This window comes from Lissotriton helveticus, chromosome 5_1, assembly GCF_964261635.1.
Source record: "Lissotriton helveticus chromosome 5_1, aLisHel1.1, whole genome shotgun sequence".
Lineage (NCBI taxonomy): Eukaryota > Metazoa > Chordata > Amphibia > Caudata > Salamandridae > Lissotriton > Lissotriton helveticus.
The window spans coordinates 626,629,785-626,650,275 of NC_136065.1; the positions used below are offsets into that span (position 1 = coordinate 626,629,785).

The window sequence follows — 20,491 nt, forward strand, 5'->3', positions numbered from 1 at the left end:
GGTCAGAGCCTGGGCTGGGATGCTTTGTGGAATGTTGAGGTCCCGGTGGATCTGGACGGGGAACATCCTTTTCAACGGAACCGTTACAACGCGGTACCATTACAACGCAGGATTTACAACGAAAGTCGTTACAACAACTTTCGCTGGAGGGCGCTCTAGGATAGGGAATAGTTTAATTTACTATCCAACACCTTCCCTACTATCCACGGGGACTGGAGTTGGAATAGTAAATTAAACTATTCACTATCCAGCGCCCCCCAACGCAAGTCGTTGTAACGACTTGCGTTGTAAAACCTGCGTTGTAACGGTACGCGTTGTAACTGTACACGTTGTACCGTCATACATCCATCTAGGCTAGGTGGGAGAGTGAGTCCAGCTTGAACCTCCCTCTACTACCTGCAGTCTTAAGGGTCTGCAACATATTTTTACAACCTTTTAGATCGTTATGAAAGACCTCCCATTTTTGCAAAGTTGACAAAGTGAAAGTCTTTCACAGTGCCGTTCAAGCATGAAAATCATGAATTTTGGGCACTTTATGTCACACTTATCCATATTTAATACCAGAAATATAGCTCTCCATATAAAAAAAAAAATCACAAATATTAGTAGGGCCCTCGTTCTAAGCATCGTGGGAATCCCAGGTGGTAAAAAGGGTCGTGGAAATACTGATACCCTGCGTATCAGTTTTCCCATGTGCAGATAGCTCCTAAGTTTCAAAGGTTGGACAGAAAAGTAGCATGGCTTTGATTTTGCCATCTGGAGATACAACGTTTACAGCAGTGGCGGCTGGTATTTGAAGGTGGTGGGGGAGCGGGTCGCGGGGAACGGGGGAGGAGAGAATTACATTTTTATAAAAACTCACTTACCTGTATGCCGCTGCTGCCCGCCATCACTGCCGCCTCCTCTCGGTCCTCTTCCCTGCTTCCTACCTGCTTCCAGGGCAGGAAGCAGGAAGCATCCGGCTTCCAGCCTCCCGATAACCAATGCAGCATGTGATTGGTCTGAGCGCTGTGGATCGGCGCTCAGCCAGAGAATGGGAGGCCGGATATGTTCTCCATGCAGGCTGTAATGCTGCCTGCATGGAGGACATGCAAAGTGCACAGACATGTTTGGCTGGCCCCAGAGGGCTGGCCAAACTTTCATACACACTTTAGGGAGTGAAAACCACTCCTCCCCTCCACTGCTCTGTCAGAAGAGAAGCCCTGCCCTTTTCTGCCCGCAAAGCTGCCACAAAAAGTAAAAATTTAAATGATAATAGTTTAGAATTATTATCATTTTATTTTTCCTTTATTTATACTGTTTTAAAGAAGTGGGGCGACGCTCCTCTGCCTTTGCGGAGAAGCTAAGGCAGTTTACTGGCATTGAGCCACGTTGCCCCTCCTTAACACCTCTGCTCGGGTGCATCACCATTTCCTTGTGCTTTAACCAATCAAGTAGTAGATTTGTAAAGCGCGTATTGTCACCCTTGAAGGTATCTAGGCACTGGCAGAGTCCAGGTGATCAGCTCAACAGCTAGGAATTAATGACTTTTGGAACTCAGGAAGAGATAGGGTGGCCCAGAGATGTAGGGGTAGATTGTTCCATGTCTTTGATGCAAGGTAGGGGAAGAGGTCTCCTCCACTCCCACTATGTCAGATGTGGGGGTTTAGGCTAGTGAGAGGAAGGCAGAGTGGAGGTGTCGGGTGGGCTTACTATTAGGACAAGTGCCCTTCAGCTACCAATGTCAGTGGTACCCAGCATCTGTTATTATTGGGAAAGAACATTCACCTATGCTCCCTCGGCTTAACCATGTCTTCAGGATCTGCACAGTCACCCTGAATGCTCGCCCTTGCCACCACCGTATGTGCTGTGTCTGTGTTCCTTCTGCGCATAATCCTGACTGATCTCACCTAGCGAACAACAGTTCCATACAATGCTTCTATTTCTGTTCTGCTCTTCGTACGTCTTGCCTGCTCTCCATCTTTGAAATTCCAAGTATGGTCCAGCAACTTCCATCAGTTCCACAGGCATGAACAGTGACCATGTTATGAAGTAGTGGAGGCGGACAGGTGCCTGCCACCCATGGATTCTTTCTTCCTCAGAGGGAGCCCCAACGCCTGGAAACAAGTGGGCTGGGATAATAGATGGGAAGAAGATCTGATTGGCCAGGGAAAAAATATGTTGAAGCAGCTTTGAGAAATGCAGTGTTGGCCGAGTCCCATGGCTTCCAACTGTGTGTACAGAGTCAGGGACCACATGCACACTAGTTAAACCAATAGGAAGTGGCCATTGGAAGTTTGCGTAGAGATGCAGTAAAGGAGCAGAGCTCACCCTACACAGGCTGACATCCGATAAAGAGGCACAGACAGAAAGTTACAGCTGCTCTGCACTATACCCATACCTAAAGCTCCCACCACCAGGGGCCGTATTACACATTATCACTGTTTGCGCCTCATTATCGTGTATGCGCTGCCTCCAGGCAAACTGCCTGGGGCAGCGCATTCATGTGAAAACACAGAGCAGCTGCTCCGTGTTGTCACAGTGCAGGCGGCATCCGCCTGCACTTTCAAAGGGGTTTAGAGATCCCCTTGCATGCGGGTGCAGTCAGTGACTGCACCCGCCTGCAAGGGGATGTCTGGGGGGGTCCATGAGACCCCCTTTACCCCCTGCAGAGGGCAGCTGTCAGTAGGCGCATTGACAGTGCACCACCTTTTAAATGGCCCTCTGTCAGTGTGCCTCCTGAGGGATTCTTTGCGCGGGCAGAGTCAAAATAATTCCCTCATTTGCATAGGGCACGCTCCTATGCAAATTAGGGAACACCTTCTGTTGATAGGGCTGGCGCATTAAGTGCACCAGTGCTAGCGGTGTTATAGAAACGGGCGCACAAGCGGCTGCATCCCATCTATAATACCAAAGTGCCCCCGGGGGTGCGCAAAGCGGGCGCAAACGCCCGTTGTGCCCCCGAGGCACTATCTGTAAAACGGCCCCAGAAAGGCATCATGAGATTCCACAAGTACAATAATCCTATTTTGTTCACACACCTTCCAATGAAGGACAAGGCAGAGAGTTATGGCATGTGGCTGTGAACATTCATCACATCATCTAGTTCTTTCCATGCCTGATGCTGGCCCTGGCATACTGTGGATCATTCCTTGCATATTTAGCATCCTTTCTGTGGTGATGGCCTTTTCAGGTACAAATGTTGCCATTGTTGACATATAAGCAGCCTTACCATTCCTGGGCCCAACCATGCATAATTCTGATCCTGATATAACAATGGTTATTTTTGGCGTATTGGATGAGTCGTCCTTAAAACACAATGAAAGTGCTGAATTTTTTGTATGAGTGTCCGTTAACCACCTATGTCTTTGAAACAAAAGTATGTGAAGACTGTGCTCACAAAGGCATAATTTGACCATATTTTTGCATTTTTTCCATGTTGTAGAAATCATGCCATCAGACCTCTTGTTGCTATTCCTGCTCATTTGCTCTTTGAAATTTATGGCATGCGCCTAAACCCTACAATCTTCAATGTTCACCAGTCTCTAGTCTTTGAGGCTGCTGTTAAGCCCACCAGTTTCAAAGGTCTTCTGTATCAACTGACATATTGCCCCTTGTACTCTTCAGCTCTCGCCTGTGGACCAAAACCTGCACCCACCACTGCTAGAATGACAAATCTTTCACCTTCAAGTCCAGTCTTTTGGATGTTCTCGCCTCCTGATGTGCCATGTTGATTGTGTGCTACTTCGAGTTACAGAGTAGTCCCTGTTTCCATGTTTTTTGGGATGTATCATTTGACTGTTCCTGTTTTGAACACCAATTTCCAACCCCTCCTACTGAGAAGCTAGTAGGATTTAATAGAAGTCAAATGTATTGGTCCATGAGTCTTCCCATATTGATTTGTGATCTCGGCACGCTTTGAGGGCTTGGAGACCATCGTTGTAACACTCCTTTTTTGTACAAGAAGTGTTTTCTAGTAGGTCTGAGTTCTCCTTGTGCACCCCACTTCTTTATCACCTTTCTACAGTGTTTTTATGGGTCTATTAGGTAATGGGAGTTACCAACAGTCTGGGTGTGACCCATGGACATAGACTAAAGTCATGAATATGGTAGCGAATGTTACATCACTCAGAGGAGAGTCCCCATAGGGCATGTGATATATCACAAGAAAAAAATATCATATTCTGAAGGTTGGCAGGAGTGGAGTTAAGAAAAAGTACACTTACTTACCTTTATATAGTTACCTTGATGATATAGTGATAGGCGGTATAGTGGATCGAATATTTTCGTAGGTTGATATTGGTGACATCAATATAGTAATATATAGCCCATCTTGCATCTCTTGGCCTTGTTTGACATCACAGGTTGACCCATTCCTGGCCCCTCAGCAGACTCCTAATTGTAATTTAAAGCCTTGGAGAAGGTCAATCAATGAGAACAGCAGAAGAAAATAGGGGTTTCTAGAGCCCTGTTTATTTTTTGTTCTTGCTGCTGAATTCAGCTGACACCTGAGTGGCCAGGGCAGTGCCAGGGTAGCAAGGAACAAAGTTGCCTTCCCCTAATTGACGTCCACGATGAGGCAAGAATAGATGGGGCTAATCTGCTTGAATTAATGAAATTTCGACGTGTGTTTGGACTTGGATAAGGCGTCTTGGCCTGCTGTGTATTGAAGATGAAGAAAGTTTAATATAGTGCTCACGTTGAGCAAATGACTATGAGTCCTCGGTGTCCTTACTTTGTGAGTGTCTTTGCCCAGCCATGTCTGTGAGCATTTCTCCTGGTTCATCCCTCCAGTTTGGACATGCATTTTTCATTATAGATAATAGCGGTGCTCCTCTCTTTAGTTTCACTTTACTATACATTGTTGGTTCTCCTTTGCTATCAGAAATCCTCAGGCCTGTCTGCTCTATAGATGAATCTGTTCTACCATGTATTTTATCTTAGATGAAAGGAGGTGGTGGGAAGGGGTCACTGAAAAGGTGGCATAACCTATCAAGTATACATTAGAAAACCTCCACTGTAGGTGTGGCTTATATTCCTACGGGTGTAGCATAATACATGTGACATACAATCCTATGGTTGACAACTTGGAGATAACTTGGTTATTCAATTAGAATAAAGCAGCATCATAGGCCTCTGGACACCAATGGTTACATTAAATATACATACAACAATAGATTGCGGGATCCACTCCGAATTCTGTGCTCTTAATTCAATGTTATTTCTGTTGCAGCGTGCAGCTAGGTAAGTGCCCTGCCCAAATGGCACCTGTGTTAACGTAAACGTAGGAAATGGGGCTGGATTCCGCCCCAACCAAACGCACAGCATGAAAATGCCTCATTGGCAAACATGCATACATAGTTAATCCAAACTTTTTCGTGAACTTTTCTCTCAATGTTCTCAATTTGTCCTAATTTTTCTCCAATTTAGTCCCCACATGGATTCCGAAACGCCATTTCCAAATTTCTTAATGTTTAAACTGTGCTCCTCTGACCTCTTGTAAAAACATGAACAGATGCGGGGTTCGTCAGACAGTGTTTATTCAGTAAAAACCCAATGCATTTCGGGCAACGCAGTGCCCTTCGTCAGGGGTCACTGTAAATAACGATAAAATAACCAGTAACAAGTTACTACTTACTCTTATTACCATCATACTTCAACTGTTGTCATGAGGAATTGTGCAGGGATTAGGCTAATGGGGTGGAGAAACTGGCGGAATACATTTGGGGAACGAATCCCTCAGATAGGGGTAAGAACAGAAGGTAAACATTTGGTGAATGGATCTTTGAAGGCAGTGGTAATTGAAGGGGAGGGTGCTTAAGGGACGTTTATCGTGGGGTATTGTACATTTATCTAGGACAACAGTTTGGAGAAAAATGAGGACAAATTGAGAACATTGGGAGAAAAGTTCACGAAAAAGTTTGGATTAACTATGTATGCATGTTTGCCAATGAGGCATTTTCACGCTGTGCATTTGGTTGGGGCGGAATCCAGCCCCATTTCCTACATTTAAATTAAATATACACCATGTTACTTCCAGTGGTGGCTGGTAATTTGAGCATGGGTGAGGTGGGCAGGCCTCCCACACACATCCACACTCAGTCACACCCATGCATTGACATCCACACTCACTCACACACATGCATTGACATGCACACACACACACATCCATTCACACCACATGCTCACAAATACATATACATAAACATGCACAGATACATGCACCAAACAATACAAAACATAAAACTTAACAGCTGCAGGTCACGGGTGGCAGGAGGGGAGCCTCAGAGGGTCCAGGAGGGTTGAGACTGCTGCCTCTTCCAGCCAACGAGAAGAGGTGACAATCCGTGACTCGTCACAGAGTGGGATGGGTGAGACTTGCTCACCCCACTCCACTCTGTGATGAGGTGTCGATGATAGACACTCAGCCCAGTAGCATAACAATAGCCCCTGCAATGCAGGGGGTGGGACAAGCTCCTGGTGGCCACATCCAGCACTGTGCATGGGCGGTGGGCCCCAGGCCTCATAGCTCCTGCTTGGGTGCGACGCTTGGGGGGCCTCCCTCCATGTGCTTTGCAGTGGGGCGGCCTCAAGTTTTGTTATGCCACTGACTTGGCATCCGGATACTCCAGGGCTTAAAACTGAAGCGCCCAGGTCTGAGGCTATTAGTGACGCTCCCCCACGTCAGGAGGGGATATCCTCAGGGAACTTTTCCAGGCTGAGGAGGTCATACCCACATGGTTGTGACGTGTTCAGCCTGGAAATGTTCAGCTAAGGCAGCCAGGCTACGCATGCGCTAAATGCGCAGGTGCCTGGCTGCCTGACCTGAACAAGAAGAGAGTCTGACAGGCTGACTTTTGCTCAGCCTGGCAGACACTTTTCATGTTGGGATAAGGCTGGGGAGATGAGTGTCTGACTGGCTGACTTTTTCTCAGCCTGGTAGACACTTTTCATGTTGGGAAAAAGAGGGGGGGACGTGCTAGCTACTTCTTCCCATATCACAAAGGGGAGTTCTGGTGACACATTGTTTTGCATCTCTGGCTTATGACAGGTAGGAAAATGCCAATAATTTCTGCTAGCTAAGGAAAGAAATACAGGGCCGCAAAGGCCGTAGCCCAATGTCCATTTTATGCTTTTCCAGTACTCAGTCTGGCCAGGCTCTGGCCCACTTAGAGAACTGTATCTATCCACTTTTTAAAGTGTTACCTTTTTTGGATGTGTATCTTCTCATCCAGGCTTGTCCCCTTTTGGAGACCTAGGGTAGACATTTCACTCACACTTTAAACCTAGGGTTGTAATTGCTTTACCAGGCACAGTCACCTCTTCTAGATTTCCAGGATTCGGGGGCATATTACCAACAAGTAGCGATATATATCGCTAAATAGGCTTAGCGACGATTTTCTTATCGCTGAGCATCGCCGGAATTTATCGCTGAGATAACGTGCTATTAGCAACGTTTATCTCCAAAGTGAAGAATTTTCCGGCGATAGCGGCGAAATGCGTGAATATCGCTGAGAATACAGCGATATTCACGCATTAGGGACGAAATGCTCTTAGCCATTTTATCCACCTCCCATTGGATAACATGGCTAAGAACTGGTCTGGGCAGGTGTTAGTATTTAGAGATATTCGCGCTTATCGCGAATATTTCCATCGCTACGCCTGCCTTGCTAATAGGCGATAGCGATGTTAGCGACTGTTTTCAGTCGCTAACAGTATGGGTACGCCCACTTTGCATGTCATTAGCGATAAATATCGCTAACATGCAAAGCGGGCCCCAAACCGCTCGCTATCACCTAAAAGCTGTCGCTAACTGCTGTTAGCGACAGCTTGCTAATAGGGCGATAGAATTATCGCCGCTTAGCGGGCCAAAACGGCCGCTAAAGCGGCGAAAATTCCCTATCGCCACCCTTGATAATATGCCCCTGAGTTCGGTGATGCACTGCATCTTGTGTTAGCATATTGTCTGTGAATATCTTCACTGATACCCAGTTTTGGATTGCTTGTCCATGCCTTGTGGAATATCTCTGGTAGGCCAGAAGACCGGGGCCTATTAGGCGCTCATAACCTTATTTAAATCGGAGAAAATGAGGGTGTACAATTCAGTTTTTTCCTCACTGTGATGCTAAACAGTGACTTGCACAGTGTTGGAAAGCTGATAAATTCAACGAAACTGTATATTGATATTAGTCGTGTCATATTTTTGGCAAACCTTATTGTTCACATTTTGCTCTTTTGCTTTCAAAAAGTGAGATTAAATTAAGTGCCTTTTTGTTATAACTTGTGTGCCCAAACTTGAATTCTTCATCCACACGAGGTTTTACTCAAATTCAATGTGAAGAGGCTTAGTTTTGGCTGCTTAACTCTTTTATGTGTCTTAATGCCATGCTCCCTTCCCAAAGAGAAAAAAGAAATTGACTTTATTTTCTCTGCTGTAGTCGGCTATCTCGTCACCATAACCAACCTGTCTTCAGATAATACTATCCATGGAAACTCACGGGATCCTGGTGAATACCTGGTGAATACCTGGTGCTCTGTTATCCAAGGGTCTACCTCTGGTTCATCACAAAGGTGCCCTGAGTCCCCAGTCCTCAGTAGCACAGACAGAATCCCATTCTGACTTTTATAATTAAGTCTAGCATGGTAGAACCACTGTCATTGATACCTCTCAGGTGAAATATGGTCGACACACCACTCTACCTTGTCATAAAGCCATCTAAATCACTGGTATATACCAACTTCTTTTCATATCTCAGCATTTTATTCTGCCGCAGAACATGCACATAATTTGTGGAAATGCACATATACTGACCCATGCTCTCAGCACGTGATCAGCCCAGCTTGTCTAACCTTCTAGATACACAATGTCCCCTTATGTAAATTGACTAAATGTACTCTGGCAATACCTAATACGGAACTCCAGTGACTACCTCAGTCTGCAGTGAAATCCCAAATGTGCACTTGGGGGAAGCTTCTTGTCCACAAACACCATACTTAAAATGACAGTAACACCAATGGGGCACCCAGGTACTGGTTAACAAAAGGATTTCACTGGTTTCCTGGTACTGGAAACCACAAGAGATTAATCCAGTTGTGTCTCGGGTGTTCTTTCCAGGAAAAAACCCACAAACGTTAATCCATAAAACAGCAGCGGCTCATGCAGGTAGGAGTGGTGTGGTGGTGGGGCCGGGTGGCGGGGGGGGATTTCGACAGATGACAATGAGGGGAAATTAATTATTTATTTAATTTTTCCTCATTGTCTGCCAAATCCCCTCCCTCCTCAACCTGGCACCACCGACGCACCGCTCTTACCTGCACGGGCCGCGGCTGCTATGAAATCTTGAATTGTTGTTTCTCTCAACAAAAGACAACAGGAGTTACATCTGAGAGGCTCTTTTTGCTTGTCCTAACGTAGAGAAACAGAGCCGATTACCCCTAGAAGCTCTTGATTCCAAATTTTAATTCAGACACGCTGGAATTAACCCAGAAAAGCTGCCTATGCTTTTCTTCTTATGACTCTGCTCACCTTTATGCGTGAGTTAACTTCTCGAAAATCCAATTTTTCTTAGCTCACCAAACACAGGTTTATCTCCTAGAGACCACCTTCAAGAGACCCTTACTTATTTTTTTGTAGAAAAAACATTAGAATCTGTTCTTACAGAGTCGTATAAAATACTTATTTTGTACTGGTGGTTTCAGGTTTTGGGAGTTGGCATTCATTTTTGGGGACTGGGACTCAATGTTCATCATCAAACTTTGACCCAGAGCAAGAGAGAGAGATAAAGACAGGCAGGGGAAAAAATAGGAAAACAGTGAAATAGAGAGAAAGCAGGTATAACAAAGAACCAACAATAAATGACGTAACGAGACATGAAATGTAGTTGTGAAAGAAAGCGGCATTGAGGTGAAATTAAAACTAGGAAGACTTTGTATTCAACGCCCCAGTATTCAGCAGTGCCAGACCTGAACTGCCAAGAACATTTTTCGGCCAACAAAATGTATTTTTCATTTATTTATTTTTACAAATTAAGCACTGCATAAAAACGTGCTTTCATGTGTAACACATTAGAGTTAACTCCTGAAAGGAAAGCTCTTACTGGTTAGCTTCTCGGTGGAACCCACAGAAGCAGGAACACTGAATGCTAAAGGCTCTCGTGGTCCATTTTTCAAGGGGGACACACAAAAGTTAAGGCCAGGAGGCCTTACTGCTTCCCTTCACAGGGTCACAAGATCTCACAGGAGCTGGCTCCCAGTGTATTTCTGTGGTTGCCTATTACAAGAACTTACATGAGTTCTACCAAAGTGTCCTACTGACTCCCCTTGCAGAGGAAGCGTTTGGAGCTAACTCCTCCAGGGTCTACTTGGCTCTGATTTAGGGGCGTGGGCAGGTTAGGGTTTTTTTAGAGAGTCTCAATGTTTTTTTTTGGAGAGACTCTGAAATTGATACCTACATGGCCACAGAAATTCTCTCCGTAAGGTTCACAGAAATAAACTTTTATAGGGTATCAATGATTCTAACCTTGAGTTTGTACAGAATGGACTCCTAAGAGGTTTCAATCACGCTCTCTCCTTTGGGGCGAATAGAAATAGACATGTTTGGAGCCTCAATACTTCTCTCCACAGGGAGAAGGGAAATTATTCCTAAAGGAGCCTAGTAGGTTTCTTGGCTGGCATACATGTCTTACCTCCTAGAATTTCCCGCTTGCTGTTTTCTTGGGGGAACCATGGCATTTGACTTCTAATCACCAGTTCTGGGATGAAGGGGTTACAAACTGGATCCCGGATCTGGCAGGTATTACTGAACTGGATTTGAGATCTGCCTGGCCCTAGTGAAATATGCGGAATTGGTCCCAGTGTAATTTGCAACCACCGGGGCACAATTCAGCTAGTCCAGCTGTCTGCATTCTGTTCAAAGCTGCAACGTGCAGGCGGTGAGAGGGCCTTTTTATTTTCTCTTCCAGCTGGATCCAAAAGAAAAAGCCAATTTAAAGGGCTATCAGTCCTCCTTTTTTAGGTTTTGCCTAGCGACGCAGCGCATACGCTGCTCGCCTTGGCGAGACCTATAGTCATCGGTTTGGTGGCCGAAGGCGAACAGGGGTGTTCACGCTCACGGCACCCGGACAGCCCATATGCACGCTCAAGGCGTCTCTTTCAGCGTGCGCCTGGTGCATGTGGAGACAGCGTGTTCCTTACTTACCACCAATGTGGGTCTAAAGGAAACACGAGTGTCACATGGGTGGATAAAACAATTGCCATACTACATCTAATACATGTGGCCCTATAATGCATGTTAAACAAAGCAATTATACTAATAAACTCTAATTTCTTACTCGAGGGCAAGGATCATATTCCACGTTATTACCATAGTATCGTGTGAGACAGAGGTATATTCTCCGAATGTCTGGCGCAGTGATTTGACCAGGTGAACAATCTAGCTAGCACTCAAAGCCTATTCTGTGTTTTTATCTCGATGCATAAATTGTTCTTTATTAATCGACATTCTATTAATAAGAGGTAAACCAGACCAGAAGGAGCATTGTAATTTTAAAAGTCTAGTGTTTACTGCATTGTGCAAAGAACAGTTTAATCTAATTTCTACGGCCATAGCAGAGATTATGTTCCTCAGCTTCTACAGTGTTAACCGCATAATTATTTTCTGATTGCTACAGAAAAGAAAGTCCAGTGATTCACTTACTGTTCTCAATACATTTTCCATGTTTTGGGCAAAATTTCAAGCAAGATGAAGTAGAAACAAAAACGGAGTTTAAGAACTCTAACATTACCTACTGGTGCAGAGAAACTGTCCTAAAATGAATGTGTAAAATACTTAACGAGTAAAGTCTACTCTGCTCCTGTATTTTACTCTTGAGGCTTTGGGTCCACTTCTCACCTCTTAGTTAATTTGACTGATTAATTTTTCATGGTCTTTAGGAAAATAAAATCTAAGGGAAATGTTGACGTTATTGTTTAAAAAAATATGTTTAATATTTACAATGTTGTGTACTCCATTTACAATTTAATATATTTTGTCACAGACTTGAGGACAAAGACCCTTTTTTACCTGGGATTGTACACTGTTCAGATCATGCACAAGGACATGGTGCGTGTCTGCATGAACCTTTAGTGACATCAAAAGTTTACTTTCCGCACGTGATTTTGGGCTGATCTTTAAGGTTGGAAATCGCGTACGTGTGTCATGTATGTGCTGATGCCTGTTTCAGGTGTCTGGTGAGTCACTGAAGCTTGTACAGTTTCCCACACTGCTGCTCCAGTTTGTGTCAGGAAAGTTTCCACTTCTGCCAGGCATGCTCTCTGTGGAAGGATTTTTAAATTAATTTTAAGATGTATATAGCTCGGCTTATCACCACGTGAGGATATCCAGGCATTTTCTGGGCATGGGGAGATTAAGTGACTTGTCCAGAATTATAGGAATTTGAGCCGAAGCCGAGAAGCAAACCCGGAACTCCAGCTTCCGAGTTGGCAGCTCTGGTCGCTGCGCCACATCCTCTCGGGATAGCACAGTTTCCTCCTCTGCCTTTATTTGTTCTGTGAGGTCAGCTTGCTCTGTGCAGAGAAGCGTCTACTGCTGATGCCCTGGAAGTACCTGTTCTGTACAATGGATTAAAGCTTGAGAGAACATTTTCTCTACCCAAAAGCCAGGCCTCTCCTACTGTCAGTGTGTTTGTACAGTGTCCTGGACAGTTGTCAGCGAGCGGGCCGACACTTTTGCACGTTAAAGGAAAATATAATGTGCCCCCTTCATTTCCCTCAGGTTGTTTCCCTAAGGGTCTTGGGTAGTTCTCATTCCTTTATTTCACGTTTGATTCGTAGCATCACAGGCATCATGTAGTATGCTACTGTAATACTCGTGGATGTGTGTATTTACACCAGAACTTGTGACTTATTTCATGTTGTATTTTTTGCTCTGAGTGATTAACTCTTTTTTGGTGCTATTGCGATGGCTTGTCTTGACGCCACGCCTTGCTGAAAGTGGGTTTCCATTTTCTTTGAACAAGCATTTGCAATGCAATAGGTCTCACATTTACACGAGTTTAAGCTATTGGCATTGTAAATGACAATGCATTTTATTTATGTTTTAAAAACGAAAACATAAATAAAAGGCAATGTTATTTGCAATGTCAATAGCTCAAACTCACGTAAATGCGAGACCTATTGCATTGCAAATGCTTGTTCTAGTATAATGCTGGCTGGGAGCTATCTGCAGCATAATACCTAGATGCCAATGCAATGGTAAACAAAGACACACTGTGTGCTATCACTTCATATGTACCTAAAAGAAACTACAATTAGGAGGCAGGTTTTGACTTTGTGCAATCCCTGCATGTAAGAGATAAGCATGTAGTGCAAGAAAGTGAGATGTATCAGTATGCATGACTATTTAAAGCAATGCCAATTTAAATAGCACTTACTTTTTTTTCATTTTTTATTTAATACTTGGATAGCACTACTCATCCCACTGTAGGGTGTCAGGGTGCTTTACATTGCACGCACACAATATATTGACAAGCAATCTTACAGGTGTGTAACTCAAAGTACAGGATGCTACATAAGACAAAGAGTTTTGTTTTTCAAGGTGTGGGAGTCACACATTGTCTTTACTGGTAGGGATTATATGCTAAAATTACTTACCTAGAAGAAACACTAAGTAAGTAATTAATACGTAATGCATGGCTTTCTGTTGTCTGTACTAATAAGACGTTAGTACTACCCAAGGAAACCCTTCTAGCAGCCTTATGTTAACAGATGTAGAAAAAACAATACGATTCTAAACCCATGCCTTGTAGTTTGCATGCATGACCTTGATGGCGGTCCATAGCTCACTGTGCCATATTAACGTGATTGCAGTTTATGAACTGCAAAGTAATACAATTATATCTCTGCCAAAAGCAGTTACCCACCTACCTATGTACATAACACAAAAAACCTGTCATTTATGTGCTACATGGTATGCTTTCAGGAGTCACATTAACCAATTATGCTACTGTATGAGTCAAAACTGTGATTAAACAAAACAGAGATCTCTCCCACAACTGTTTTAACAACCAGCGGTATTTTTCCATTATTATTATTATTCCCTAAGATTTAATGGGCAAACCAAGCTCTCTGCAGAAGGTGCCTTAACCCATTTCTATATTCTAGGATTCAGCCTTTTGCAATCAAATATGCCAGAACTGAATTACTGTCACATTACTCCTAGCATGCAACTTCTTTATGACCGAATTTAAAAAAAATGATATGCATAAGGTTACTTTCAGACTGCTTTTCATGACTCCGCCCCTTCAGACTCCACCCCCTTTTTGTTGCCACAGCTAGACCCCCAATTAACAGGTTCACTGAGTAAAGTTTCTCCAATTCTAGCACTGCTTATGACCCTAATGATTCTCTGTTTCTGAAGGCCCAGGAATTTCCCTCAATAGTTATCTTGATTACAAATGGTCCCAACACATCTCTGTTTTGGGGGGCTCACCCATTGACTCCTAAGGAGTCTCAACAGCTATCTCTCAAAAGGGGGTGCCCACCAGTGGTCTTAATGGTTCTTTTCTTTGAGTTGGCATGGTTTTTAGTACACGGGTGTCCATGTTTTTATCTTCTCGGTGGGACCCGGGAGAGCCTGGAGACTTCGACTGATTCCTGCTTTCTGAGGAAGCATGGGTTTTATTTGGCAGGGTCTCCCTGAGTCTGTCACTAGGGGAGCCACGGGATCTTGCACCTCTATTGTTTTAATGGGTCTCCTTTTGAGGGGCAACCTGCGGTCAGGGACGTTTTAAGGATTTTGGGGGCCCTGGGCCAAATGTATTTTGGGGGCCACTGATCGAAACAGCCTAGATTTTATAATCCAGTTTCAGCTCTTTCATACCTTCTTTGGTCACAATCTAAATGTGTGTGCGCATCCGGTTTTCAGGGAAAGTGATGTGTGTTTTCAGTATTGCAACACAGCAGCAGCTCACTAATATTACTGCAAATAATTTCTGTCACACCCTCCCATTTTTCACATGTGAGGTCCTGTATTGATTTAAAAGAAACTTTTTATATGGATGTTGCATGGAACATAAGCACGTTTTGTCTGCAAAATGCAATAAGACTCTCACAAATTAAAAATAAATGATAGTAAAAAGATATTTACAACAATCTGTTCAAAAAGTATTCAAAGTCATCAGGGCAAGACTCTCTGTAGAACACAGCTGGCTATATCAGCCCTGAAAGGCTGGGGTCCTGGGCCAGAGCCCACTTTGCCCATGCCTTCAAACGTCTCTGTCTCGGGTGACGCCTAAGTCCTGTCAGGGCCTACATACGTGAATCTCGTGGTCTGCGCTCTCTGCTGCACGAACGAGCCTGGGAGCGGGGGCCTCTCATAGAAGTAGGTCACTGTATGTTGCTGAGAGCCAGCGAGGTTCATGTCGGTGAGCGCGAGAGGTGTGAGGCGGGGGCGGGAGGTGAGAAGGGCCTGAGCCTAGAAATGAAAATCCTTGTTCTACTTCCTAACGCTGTCTTTCTGCTTTTGTAGTTATCGAGGAAGACGGGATGGAGGACGGGATGGAAACGCTGTCAGACAAAGACCCTCCCGTTTAAGTCCCCAGAGAGAGCGCGATGAAAAGGTACCTCACTGCTGACTGCGCATGCGCACAGCCTCCACTCGGTTCGGGGATCCACCTCCCTCAGGCTGTAAAATCCGCGTGGGAGGGACTTGAAGGAGGGGAGGAGGCGCTTCCTTTGGGCGTTCCACGAAAGCATATGTTTACTTGTGTGACGTAAGGGCGTGGCTATCAATGGTGCAGCAGGTGCAGTGGCAGTGGGGTCCGAGAGTGTGAGGCCGCGAGAGAGCACCATTTCATTGTTATAGCCAACCTGGAAATCTTATTACGCCACAGGTGGGGGCCGGTAAGTCAAGGGCCCCTCTTTCTCAGGCGCAGCTATCAATAGTGCAGCAGGTGCAGTGACACCCTCGTCCAGGGTGTGAGGGGCCCAAAGCCACCAAAATAAAAGCTCTTTAATATAATTATCCAAGCAGAAGCTTAGGGGTGGGGTAACCTTGCATTCATTAGGGTTCGTGAACTGTTGCTACGCCACAGCCCTCGTCACAATTATTTGCAGGTTGTGGATATGAATTTGCGTTTCGTCACTGACCTGTTCACCAGCTACATGTGTCCTCTTTCAGGTGTTGGAGAGTGCAGTGATGTGGGAGAAAGAGAAGAGAGGTCATAAAGCAAGTCTTAAAAGGAGGAAAAAAGACAATGACTGAAAGCAGATGAGCTGCTGGCTCGGAGGTCACCTGTCTGCAGTGATGAATGCTTCCTGTCGTCCTCTCCTGGTGGCGGTGTGCAATCCTAGACGGGCCCGGACTGGTGAATAATGCAGCAGGCACAGCGGCTTCCGAGCTGGGGAGAGCCCCCCCTCTGGCCTGTGTCTGCTCCAGGCAGCTGCGGGATCCTGTTTACCTCTCGTCATCCTTCCAACCATGCGTCCTGTGACCCTGGATGTGAAACGTACCCTTCACTTTCTGTGTTTATTGTACTTGGATGTTTCAGTTCACATCTTGCAATGGCGTGAACATAAAACCTTTTTTTGTAATGTCTGTATATATTTATATGTAAATAAGGAAAGATAAGTATAGAGAGCGCCGTTTTTATTTTTTGGATGATGTGTTAGGCCTGGGCCTTGTGGCCAGACCGAGTAGGATGGAGGGTTGAGCTTGTCCCCGGCCCCCGCACGCAAGCAATACCTGTCTCTAGATTGTACCTTCTGAGTAACACGTAAAAGTAAGAGTGCCAAATACCTGGGAGTGCCAAAGGGCACCAGAATGTGCCCATTTTAAGGAAATGCTCTTCCCCCAGGCCCTTCCCTTTCTTCCAGTGATCTCCTTTCCTTATTATGTCAAGCCCTTCTCTCTTTTTTGACTTCGCCTTCCATCCTTCCTCATGTAACTCCTTCTAACACTCTTCCCCTTCTCCACAACACCATCTTCAAGTCCAGCTTTTCTTCGACTTCATTTCTATCCCTCATTCTCCTCTTGCCACCTCAGAAATGTCCACCTCCTTTCATTTTCTCTTCGAGAGTCTATTGCTTTTTTCACACTTTTCTCGTCTTCTTCTCCTTTTACCTTTAACTTGTCCTTCTCTCCAAACATTCCTGTTGCTCCACCACTTTTCTTCACACTCCCCCTCCTCTCACTCGCCCTTACTTACTTTCACACTCTGTTGCATCGACCCCTCTGTTTTTTTTCAGTTTTCTTCCATTCTCCAGCTCCCTTTTCCTCCTCATTTTACTTTCATTACCCCCCTTTTTACCACACCTACCTGCTTCCCCTCCCTCTCCAAATGTCCTCTACCATCTGTTGCCCACCCAATTCTGCCTCTCCTGTCCGGTTTTTAATTCCTTCCTCCTCCTACTTTATGCACCATTTTCTCTCCTCTTCTCCTTCAAATAATGTAGAGGAAAAAAGGCATACGGTTCTTCTAGGGTAAGTTTTTTCCCCAGTTTACAACATTCAGGCACGTTCTTAGTGGTGATAAAGACAGCTATGAGGAAAGTCTGACAATCTTGCTTCTAAGAAGGAAAACAGAAACATGACTTCGTAACCCCAAATATAACGTTTAAACTTTTTCCCATGGCGCCTAATACTTTTTTTCTCTTAAACATTGGAAGCCACTGTTGACATGCGCACTAATCACGCATTCAAAGCTGGACTTAACATCTGAAGGGGGTATTTGCCGTAGAGTGGCAATTTGCACTGAAAAAAGCCCCAAAGGTATGATCCACTGAGCTTCCTCCTTCGAGTCATAATGCGTGGTCCAATATTATGTTTATCAATCTGCGCTTGAACAGATTACCTACCAGCTCATAATATAACCCATATAGAAACAATTCCATGTTAAAAACATCCCACGGTCTCCCTTTCTTGAAGAAAAACAGCTCCAAAGGGTTGAGCCTCACCTCAAAAATCAAGTCTTCCAATTCTTTGATTAGTTTGGAGGCCCATCTTTGAACTTTTCCAAATTCACTGGTATCCTATATGTACGGTGCTCAAAATTGAAGATGCTGAATGGCTGATGTGGGCCATGTACAGTGGTAAATTGACTTCTGTAGCCCTATTGTTAATGCCCATTTTAATACAGTTTAATTCACGCCTTGCTTTGCAAGCTGCTGGATGAGATTGTGCGCTCGTGTATTGCTTGTTGTGAGCACTCCAGGTCCTTTTCTTGGCTGTACTGTTAAGTATCATCCCATTTACTTTGTGCTTGGCATGTGGACTATTGTGACCTAAATGCATTAGTATGCGCTTACCTAATTCCTACATACAACCTCACCTGACCTATATATTTTCAATAGAGTCCGTATTCCATGGAATTTATTATCGTGCCTAATTTTGTATCATCAGCGTTGACGGAAGCAATGGTCTTCACGTCCATCTTTACAGAATGTATGAATATTTGAAAAGGAATTAGCCTGTTACTGAAAATGTTAAAAGTACACTTCACACCACGCAGACACTTTATATTAATTTTGGTTCTGTTGACCCTGATTTTTAATGTGTTCTTCAAATCTTTGTGTCATTGATCACAAACCTATTTGATATCATTTTTACACTTTTAAGGTTCAAGAATATTGTCCATCTCAATTCCCAGATCCACGTTTTTGCTTTACATTATTAAAAACTCCTTCCTTTTCTCTGCCAAGTCTTACTGCACCAAAGCCCCAGCTTGTTCATACTCATTATCTCTTAACTGTCCTGGTGCTATTCAATAGGTTACTCAATTGTACCCTGCATAAACGTTCTCTAAAAACAGAATAGTCTGCAATTGCCGTTTTATAGCATTTCTCTTACACATGAGCAATACGTCTTCCTCGTACCGATCAAAAGGTACTACTCGTAATTTGTCTTATAATTTGTCTGTACCTTCCGAAATTACAATAACTGTACAGATCTCATCATAACACCCTTCTCTTCACTTTCTTTCCACTCGGTCCTCTTTCCATTCCATTCCACCTTTCTCCCCCTCTCTTGCTGTCCTGTCTTTTTTCCATCTATATCTCTCTCTTTCCATTCTGTTTGCTTCATCCTCTCAGACAATCCTTCTTTGCTTTCATCTTATCCCCTAATTTCTGTGTACAGCACGGCCGCTCCCTCGTTGCATGCCATTTGCCGCTCAGTCTCTGGTGTGTGAGGAAAGCTTTTGCTGCTTGTTTAACTCTTTTAACTCAAAGCATCCAGAGAGTGTTTTCTAATCTTAATATTGTGTATTGTGACACATCCTCTCTCATTACACAGGGCTATTGCATTTCTGAAATGTATATTAATAAAACGTAAGCACTTCCGGTGGTCTGTTTTCCTTTTGGTCTTTTTTGCTCTGGGATCATTTGAAACATGTTAATCTTCAACTCTAAAATGTGAAGACATGGCTGACAATTCACAAATGTATGTTTACAGCAAAAAATGCGTGTATTTACATCAGTCAGAAATTCACAAAAGGATTCCTGAGAAGGGCTGGGCTTAGTTCGCGAAGTAGCGCTACGCGTAGCTAGGCGAAGTGCACTTCGCACTATGCGAGCTACGCGTAGCACTACGCAAACTGCGTAGTACCCTGTTGGACTGTGCAAGATACCATTTTCAATGATTGCACAGTGCGGACAAGAATACCGCACTCTGCAATCATTGAAAACGGCATCTGTAGTTCTCTGCCGCTCGAGTAGATTTTTACTCGAGCTGCAGCTTTCTCAACGCGGACTGGTAGTTTCTCTTCGCGAGTAGTCGCGAGCATACGCGACCACTCGCAATAAGAAACCTGAACTCCCCGCGTTGAGAATCTGTCCGGGAGGTTTATTTTCCACGCTCGCGATCGGCAACTTGATGTTGCTGATCGCGAACGAGGAAAAAGTCTCGCCGGGATGTCATTTTGCTTGCTCGCGGTCGCCAACTTGACGTTGAGGACCGCGAGCAAGCAAAAAATGACTGCTGCACTACGCTATGCTATGCGTGTTTGCACTGTGCTACGTGCAGTTCGCGTAGTGCGAACTTGCGCAAACTTCGCAAACTACGCGAGCGTAGCGTAGTGCTTTGCCCAGGGTTATTCCTGAGTTTACTACTGCATAATTGTCCTCCACAGCTGCGCAGAAATATACAGTAGTAACTTCCATTCAAGGACTGGGAAGTATGCGGAACAATTAACGCACGGTTAGCTTTGTAAGTCTGTGTTTGCCCACAAACGTGTAGTTTGGGGGCTTTCACAGACTCTGAACTGGCTTTTTCTCGGCCTTGAAATTGTTAAAGATTTAGGACCAGATGTAAAAGTATCCGGTCACAAAATAATGGTCGCAAATTGCAAAAAGTATTTTTGTGATCAGTAAAGATTTTTAAGAAATGATTTATGTAATGAATAGGCAAACCGACCAATCTCATCAATATTAATAAGGTAGTTTGAATTTGGGACTCACCACTGTTTTAGGCCATCACAGGGAATGCGGTCTGCCGGAGCCAGCAGACCAGCATGTCTGT

The 20,491-nt window shown here is 44.4% G+C and overlaps 1 protein-coding gene across 2 annotated transcripts in view; it reads left to right on the forward strand.

Moving 5' to 3' along the window:
* Nucleotides 1-19,318, forward strand: part of CAMK2N1 (calcium/calmodulin dependent protein kinase II inhibitor 1) — a 118,128-nt gene extending 98,810 nt beyond the window's left edge. For both annotated transcript variants that reach the window (XM_078643007.1, XM_078643006.1), the window contains exons 3-4: nucleotides 15,506-15,596; nucleotides 16,157-19,318. In XM_078643007.1, the coding sequence (XP_078499133.1) occupies nucleotides 15,506-15,570 (65 nt within the window). In that variant the 3' untranslated portion in view covers nucleotides 15,571-15,596; nucleotides 16,157-19,318. The remainder of the gene's footprint in view (nucleotides 1-15,505; nucleotides 15,597-16,156) is intronic.
* The last annotated feature ends 1,173 nt before the right edge of the window (nucleotides 19,319-20,491 follow it).